The 9,160-nt window shown below is 36.7% G+C and overlaps 1 protein-coding gene across 8 annotated transcripts in view; it reads left to right on the top strand.

The window, feature by feature from the left end:
* LOC135219441 (leucine-rich repeat serine/threonine-protein kinase 1-like) overlaps positions 1-9,160 on the top strand; it is a 940,187-nt gene that overhangs the window by 188,294 nt on the left and 742,733 nt on the right. For 3 of the 8 annotated variants that reach the window (XM_064256223.1, XM_064256222.1, XM_064256221.1), the window contains exons 1-3: positions 2,006-2,539; positions 4,523-4,720; positions 4,919-5,084. In XM_064256223.1, coding sequence (XP_064112293.1) covers positions 2,282-2,539; positions 4,523-4,720; positions 4,919-5,084 — 622 coding nt within the window. In that variant the 5' untranslated portion in view covers positions 2,006-2,281. Of the gene's footprint in view, positions 1-2,003; positions 2,540-4,522; positions 4,721-4,918; positions 5,085-9,160 lie in introns of those variants that run through there. The other 5 variants (XM_064256220.1, XM_064256219.1, XM_064256227.1 and 2 more) reach the window with 3 other exon arrangements.

Below are 9,160 nucleotides of genomic sequence, written 5' to 3'. Positions count from 1 at the left end.
ATATATATATATATAATATATGCGCACGTGTGTGTGTCTGTATGTATGTATGTACGTATGTATGTATGTATGTATGTATATACTACACACACAGACGCATATATATATATATATATATATATATATATATATATATATATATATATATATATATATATATATATATATAGTCGTTCAGTGGAGAAATTTTATACGAATCTTCAGAGGGTGTCCATGATACAAGTTGTAAAAGGATCAAGTTTATTGCTACGAAACGTTTCGCACATGAAACATTTGTGCATCATCAGTCTGTGAAAGAGCTGTAAGACAGATAAGTAACATACAATGTTGTATGTTATTTATTTGTCTTATTGCTCTTTCACAGACTGATTATGCACAGATGTTTCATGTGCGAAACGTTTCGTAGTAATAAACTTGATCCTTTTACAACTTGTGTCATGGACACCCTCTGAAGATTTATATATATACTACCTATTTTATTGGAAATATATCTTTTTAAGAATATAAAGATCCTTCTGTCTGGTAGGAGATATTATTTTTGTGGTTGATGTTAACGCTTTTTGAAGTTGACGTCGTACCTGCGTGATTATTAGCGGGCGTCGACGACTTGCAGTCATTCATTAATTGATGGTGTAATAAATGGCTGCAACATCTCTTGTAGCACCGACGCCGGTTGGTTGTTGTTTTCCACTTCCGAAGAAGATATTAGGTTTTTGTGTGTGTCTGATATCTGTATTACGTTTAAAATAATTAACGATTTTTCGTAAAGTTTTGTGAAAATATCTTCCAGGGAGAATAGATTACATTTTCGGAGCAGATGCAGAGTAGGGAGACAGTGGCAGGCTTGAGAGATCCTAACCTTTCCTAGAATGGCGTAGTTCCTCGGTAGTCCCGAGTTCGATTCCCCGCTCCGCCAACGTGGAATAAGAGGAATTGGTTTCTGGTGATTAGAAATTAATTTCTCGGTATAATGTGTTTCTGATCCCACAATAAGTTGTGGGTCCTCTTGCTAGGTAACCAAGTGGTTCCTGGCGACTTAAAAATATCTAATCCTTCGGGCCAGCCCTAGGGGAGCTGTTAATCAGTTCAGTGGTCTGGTTAAACTAAGATGTACTTTTTTTTTTTTTTTTTTTTTTTCTTTTGCCTAGAATGCCGTGCCCTGACTTAACCAGACCTCACCTTCCTAACCTAACTTAGGGCGTCGTGCCACCTTTAACAACAACAACAACAACAATAACACACACACACACACACACACACACACACACACACACACACACACACGTAACACTAAACCCTACTCTGCATACTACCCGCATTTTCTTTTGGGTCAAGATCCAGAATCTTTTTATCGCTTCAATTATTATTATTGATATATATAATTCAGAAAAAACGACGCTTTGTACTGTGTAGGGAAGAATATGGGAAAAATGCTGATTATATCGGTAGTTTAAAGCAATCGCGTCCTAGCATTTGGAGAAGTCGTATATGATGTGGAGTATATGGTCAACTATACTATTGGCAAAAACAGTAGTTTGTAATCTTGGACTGTGCTTTCTACTTGTTCTTGCTTTGTCATAATTGGTATGTTATTGCAACTTGTAGTGAAAGTTGCATTTAGTTGTCCCAACACACTAAGTAAAATCTTAGTATTCTATTGTGTATTTTGTATCAGTAACTTATCGTTTGTATCTATTATAAAATTGGGGTAAAGTAAGGTCAGAAAAGCTGAAATTTAGAACAGTGTGGTGGGCTTAATTACTATATATGATGGGTTAAAAATGAATAGCAACAATCTCTCTCTCTCTCTCTCTCTCTCTCTCTCTCTCTCTCTCTCTCTCTCTCTCTCTCTCTCTCTCTCTCTCTCTCTCTCTTCGTATGCTAAACAAAAAACTGATTACCATTTTCATGCATTTGATATGACGAGCAATTTAGATTTAATGGAAACAATTATTTGCCTTTCTCTCGTAATGAATGACAGCGCAATATTTCTAGGCGAGTGCTTGAATACTGGCTAGAAGTTATGTGGAGGACACTGAATATGTCCTTGCCGTACGTTTTGTTTGATTTCGTAGATGACTGTTTCTGAAGTCAAACGAAGAATGTCAAAGTAAATATGTGCTTTTGTTGTTGAATGAAAAAAAAAGAGAGAATAGAAACGACGCGGAACAAAGAATACCCTCAGTGTCTCGTGCTTTCGATTGACTTATGATTAAGTGAAGGTTTAATCATATTGTGAATCAGACGGAGAATGAGAGACTGCCCTTAGTTGAAAGAGGCCATGAGGATTCCGAAGAAACCATCGGGGCCCGGAGAGCCCAAGTTCCATCTGTTCGAGTCGTTTCGCGAAGCTGTAATCTCCGTCGTGGAGAAGCTCAGGTCTTCTCTCGCGGATAAATCAGCTTCTGTGAAGGAAGGAGGAGAAGAAGAACAGGAGGAAGAGGAAAAGGAGAATGGGAAGATAAAATTTCCCTTCTCCAAAACGCCTTTGGATCTTCTTCCTGAATCTGCATTGACTGCTGAGGATTTGTATTACAAGGTGTGTTTTGGAGCGACCGATTTTTTGCTGGTAGAAGAAGTTTGAACTTTTTCGTTAAACAGAGAAGTATAGCAAGCATTAATGCAAAAAAAAAAAAAAAAAAAAAAAAAAAAAAACGCAAAAAAAAAAAAAAAAAAAAAAAAAAAAAAAAAAAAAAAAACGTGAACTTGTGGGGGAAAGGTAACAGAATTTTTGTGGCCCACTTGCGCAATTCATGGATTGCATTGTATGTACGTAAAAGATTCTTTTCCTTTTCAGTATGTTATTCACATAAATAAATTGTGGCTGGGTATTTATTATGACATGATGTTCATCAAAGGACAGATTCGGTATTTGTAGTTTGGAGTATTTTTGTGCTTATTTTTTTTTGCATGTTTGAGTATATCAGAAAGCTTTGATAGGGGAAGAGTAATGGAAATTTAGACAAGGTCGGCGTTAGTGGGTTGAGTGTATTTAAAAGATTTGAGTTATGATTTGTAGCAGACATGATTTGATAGGTCTTTAATAACAATTAGAAGTTTTATAATGGATTTTATGTAACATTTCGGAGACGGTAGCGTCGTTCTGCTTACAGATTTCTGCCTTGCTCTGGGCCGAGTCGTTTGTCCCGTTTGTCTCAGTGTGGGCCCAGCCCAATTTTAAGACGATGGTGTTTCTTTGGTTGTTTAATATTCATTTGCGGGAAGTTGTTAATAATACCAGTTAGTTTAATGATCCACGTGCGTGGAGTGATAAGTTCAGTTAAAGGAAAGAGCAGAGGATGTACGTGCAAGGTCTCAGGATGAGAGAGAGTATAATGTGGATGAGAGGTGAGAGAGCAAGTTAATATTAGAAGAGTTTACATTGTTGATTGGTGATGATGAACAAAAGTTCAATGAAGAGTAAAAATGCTTTAAAGTCTTTGTTAAAGGAAGAAGTTGAAAATGAATGTTAGCCAACGCAAGCCTGAGGAAGTGATGTAAATGGAGTGGTGAATCTTTCATAGCTATTGGAAGGCGCATTTATATCATTTTTAGCAGGCGAATGGTCACAAATGATGGTTGAATGATCGAAGAGGCAAATATATGCTGAGGCAGTGAGATCAGTAGGAGCTCCGCTACAGTTTCAGCTAAGGAAAATTCAGAGTAGTCATAAGTTGGAGTGACACTGGCAGTCTCGATGCGAATAAAGTGAGTTTGTATAATGTAAATGAATAATGCACCTCGGAGGTAAATTGTATTTCTGATGTATTTGGAGTATGAATCGTTAAATGGTTAAGCTGTATGTAAAAAAATTATTGTAGGTCAGAGCATGTATCAGTGTATGAAAAGGTGTGGTTATGCGTCGAAAATAGGAGAGATTAGCTAAGTGCAAAATACATACTTTAACCCTCTAGAGTGTTGTGGAGGAGAAAGGATACAGGATCTAGAAAGCACGTGATAACAGGAAGGTAGGAATGTTAAAATAAAGATAAAACTCCTTGGGATCCGGAAAGCAAAAGAGTTCATTCTAGGCAGGATGTCACCGTGTGGGGAGTGGATGTGAAAGTGTGAGCAGATTTTTGTACTGAAGAATCTTTTATCTGTAAAGTTGCTTCCCGGTGGATCACCATTTTGCAGTCTTTCGTTTCACGTCATGTTATAGCAGTTCCATGGTTTATAAATTATTATTGATTTCTTCATTGGAATATAATACATTTTATAGAGGCTTACAAGTTTATCTTTTGATTATATAGTATCACATTAAATATGCGTAACTGTGGTTGAATGGGAAGCTAACCGTAAAATTTACGTACTTTTAACGGTAGGTCGAAGGATTTATACTCCAGTTTTACTGAATAATGAATTGATAAACGTTTTACCAAATTTCCATGCGTGTTCAGGCATGCACTATCTTATATAATATGCCAGAGACGTTTATATTTTTTACCATCCTTCTTAAGCATTTTGTCCTTTTGTTTTTGGACGAAGGTATAAGATCACTGACCAGTGTTTACCCTTTCAGGCAGCTTTGTGGGATAATGCGGAGTTACTGGAAGATCTGCTGAACGGCGAACAGATAAGTCACCTTGATTGTCGAGATGCTTGGGGACGTACCCCATTACACGCAGCAGCTACAACAGAGTCGTCCCGTTGCCTTAGAATTCTCCTTCAGGCAGGGGCTGATGCCAATATGGCCTCGGGACCTCGTGCAGAAGGAAGAGTAAGGATGACAGTGGTTTGGTTTGTTGTGTTGCCTAGGAATGTTATCGATTATACCGTATCTAGTCATATGTGTGGTATCGGCATTTCTCTGTAAAATATTTTTGATTAAGATAGTATGCGAAATGACCTTTAGAAATGTCTGACTAAATATGTAACAACTCAAGTGATTATATACTAAAGCTGGTGTATTTTTCAGACTTGCCTTCACATAGCTTCTGAACATGGTGCTGTGGAGAACATACGTTTGCTCCTGGATTATGGAGCAGATCTACTAGCAAAAGATGCAAACGGTCTTACGGCCCTGGATCTGGCTGAGCAAGGCGAGCATACGCAGTGTATGACAGTCCTCAAAAATGCTGCAGGTATGAAGTTCAGTTCTTTTTGTTTTATAGTCAGTACTGTGTCAGTTGATCATTGAGGGTGCATATGTTCTATGCACTTAATTTTGAGTCACTGAACATAAAGTCTGCTTTGAGATGAAAAAGGCAAATCGTTATCCATGAGTATGCTTCATTCATAAATTTTTGGTCAAATAATCACTTGCAGTTTCCGTTGACAAGGGTTTGCAACATACCAGTTAATGGGAACAGCCTAGGTTGTGTTCCACATTTATATTATGTAATGTGAAAAATTGCTGCTCTATAATCTTCATTACCATAGTGGCCTTTATGTTCGTGATGCTATAGAACACAATTGATTATTTTCTTTGTTACTTTTCTTCACTGACTTTGTGCAGTGTTCCTAAAGCTTTTGAGCAAAAACAAAATTGTAGGATTCAACAATGGCTATTGGCAGTAACAAGAATACACGGTTTCATGAAACACTGAACAGACCAGATTCACTGTTATAATAGCTGTCCATGTTAATAGTACATTGCTGGGGTTGTTCAATTTAATCACCTGCACAACCAAACGGCAATAACCTCGTGTAAGAACAGACTTTTTGGTAAATGGTGAAATGGCCATTCTGATATAGATGATTAAATACATTAAAATGTGTGGATTGACAGTTTTCCCCAATTCCCCAGCCATTGTGGTGCTTGACTTCATCCTCTATTGATCCATGACCATTAGTAACATGGTCTGGGCAAATTATGGGTTTCATTTGTTTCAGTTACATGTCAATTTATTTACCATGATTGATGCATGTGTGACAACTTATTTACTGTGATTGGTGTTGTATATTGATAACAGATTTTAGACAGTCACCATGAATGAACCTTAGAACACATGCCAGTGTCAGAGAAGTTTCAGTAGACATTGTTCTAATTGGGGGATCCATGCTACCTGGTTTTGGTCAAAGGATGCCTATTTTCTGTCAGTGGAGAGAAGCTCTGCTTTTTATGTGTCTTGACTAAAGGAGTTTTGCTGAAGAGGTGTCCATGTTTTTAGGGTCTTTTCAGTTGGTGGATTTCCATAGAGTACACCAATTTCAGCACAGGTTTAAAAGAAGGCTTAGTGTACTTTTATAAGGACCTGCCTCATATGAGATCTGACTTGATTTTTGGGGATTTCATTAGTAATCTTCAGAATCATTTGGTCAGCTTATATCCTCTTTCTAAGAACTGAGGGTTTTGCTTGTCGTAAGAATTTCATCCAAAGGCATCTTTTCTTCAGATATAGAAATGTCACAAACTATATTTCTCTTTCCACTTGAATACTTCATCAGGATTTACAGGGAGTTGAGGTAATTGTAGAATTAATGTAGATGAACCATGAAACAACAGAATTATTGTCCTGGACGTAGTTGGACAGCTTTAAAAGGTTTTATGTCATATATTACCAGTCAAAAGTGAATACTTCAAGCTTTTCATTCAAATTTTATTATGAGGTTAATGGAACCTGTATTCATTTGAGCTCATGTTGTGATGTACATCTGCACAAGGTTCTTAAGTGTTCTTTTGTGATTGCATTGGTTTATAAGAAGCTCATTCAGAATATGATGTAGTTTCTTGTCTCAGAATTCATAGGTGAGGATAGACATTACTTCTGAGCAGAGTACTTGTTGTCCAGAAGAATAACTTCCACATACAGATTGCTGGCCTACCCTGCATAGTATTCTGTCTTCTTCAGGTTTTAGCAGCACAAGCAACCATTTGGCAAAAGCTTTTCAATACTTGTGCCCATTACCAGAGACACTATTTGTAATAAGAAATGTTGCACGAGTCTCATCTCTAGATATTAAGGCACTAGTTTGTATGTGGTTTTTGTGCTCAGCTACCAATCTGGTGGTCCTTAGTTTGAATCTCAGAATCAGAGGAATTTATTTTTGATGACAGAAATTCATTTCTCGATAGAATGTGGTTCAAATCCCACAATAAACTGTATGTCCCGTAGCTAGGTGACCAATTGGTTCCTAGCGACATAAAAATATCTAATCCTTCGGGCCAGCCCTAGGAGGGCTGTTAATCAGCTCAGTGGTCTGGTAAAACTAAGATATACTTAACTTAACTAGTTTGTAGGTAAGTTGGGAAATGTATAAGAAATATCCGAGTGTTTACATGTACCGTAGGTGTGATGACCTATTGGCCCTTAGATCTTGTGAAAACAGTTTATAGAAATGCCATCCAGACTTCCCCTGCCCTATATCATTGTCGTTGCTGTAACACAGACTAACTAGAGATGCAGCAATTCTTCTTTGTGAGATGTATAGCAAGGTCTTAGACAAAGAACCCTCCATCAGTTCAAGAGGAGCAGTCTTTAGCTGCCTTTTTCAAAGAAGTAACCATCTTTTGCTGTTAGCAGTAGATAGAAGACTATGTATTTTAGTAACTCAGTGCATGTTGCTTTCATTACAGAATTTCTGTTACGTAGAGAAGAAAGAAATGCTGTTTTGGTTATCTTCGTGAAGACCAGCACTTTTTTCAGGGTTCTTGCTTCATGGACCTGAAATGTTGTTAACTCCGGCACTTAGTGTTTTCCTCTGTAAATCAAAGAGGGGATTCATAAATGTTGAATCATAACATAAAGTTGATTGTCTCCTTGACAGTTTTCGTTATGATAAAATTTCCCTTAATGAAAGAGTTTCCTAATGATTTTTATTGTTTATTGACTTAGGAAGAAGTCACTGATCTAACATTCGCTTATGTTGTATGGAAGAATCAGAATGTTATTGTTTTGTGTTTATTACTCTTTGTCTCAAGACTTTACCATGTGAGATTAATCACCAGAATATTTTCTTAGACTTAGGAGTCTTTTATAAGACATCTAATCTGTGTTTGATGAAGATTAGCTTTTGAAGATATCGGAATTCCCTTTTTTTTTCTTTTATTTATTACCAGCACTCATGTATCTCCCAGCTATACATCCTGACACCTGGCAGATACGCAATGCCACTTTGATTATTCCTTGTTTGAAGTTACAGGCAGTCCCTGGCTTACGATGGGTTCGGCTTATAACGTTCCGAGGTTATGACGCTTTTCAATTATATTCATCATAAATTATTTCCATGTTTATAACGCATGTTCCAGGGTTGCGACACCGATCTAGTGGAAGAAATATGACTCCAGAAATGCAAAATAATCATTATTTGAAGGTTTTTTTAGGAAAAATGCCATAAAAATGCAGTTTACATAGTTTTTTATACACCCAAAGCATTAAAAGTAACGTTTTCTTATGATTTTTGACGATTTTCCGGCTTAAGTCGATTTTTGGCATATGATGCGTCTCACGAATGGAACCCCCATCATAAGCCAGGGACAGCCTGTATTTGCAAAGGGTCCTATTGATATTCCCCTTCAGTGACCAGTTACATGCAAATTAACAGGATTGGTATTTGTTTTCTAACGTTTTCTAACCTTTAGGTGAGTCCCATCTTTTAGTTCCAATAATGGATTTGCATGAGAGCAAAGTTTTGTAGAATTAAAGGATACAAGGCTGTTTCATCTATAAGACAACTCACTCTCAGCATCATTATTGGTGCCTCTCTTGTAGTTCTTATTAGTAATAAATAATGGTTACAGTTTGCCAATGCTAATTGCTATTACAAAACTTATATATTTTGTGCTTGTGGTGAATTTTCATCAATAGACTAGCACTTAATGCATAAATGTGTGATGAATCTTTCCAAAACTGGGGACACACATTTTACATGTTAGAAGCTTTGTTGTACCCGTAATCATTTGTTCACTAAGTATTTTCAAATTAAATTTTTTGGAAGTGAATTTTTGAAGGAAGGAGTTCTTTTCAGAGGCAGGATGTGATTCACATTCTTTGGATTAGAGAAGTGCATAAGTAAAAAAGTCATTTAATAATATCATTTTAGTATTGACTTTAATTGTTGTAAACTGATTTTAGATAGAGTCAGGTATCTGGAAACGTAAAACTGAGTACTATAACTTCATGATGGTATTTTGTTAAGTTGTCAGTAGTGTAGCCTACAGACAGGTAATAAGCCAATTCTGGCAATGAAGTCTTATTTAGTACCTTCTATAACTACT

Source organism: Macrobrachium nipponense, chromosome 1 (assembly GCF_015104395.2).
Source record: "Macrobrachium nipponense isolate FS-2020 chromosome 1, ASM1510439v2, whole genome shotgun sequence".
NCBI classification, from domain to species: Eukaryota; Metazoa; Arthropoda; class Malacostraca; order Decapoda; family Palaemonidae; genus Macrobrachium; species Macrobrachium nipponense.
This window is presented reverse-complemented; position numbering and strand designations above follow the sequence as displayed.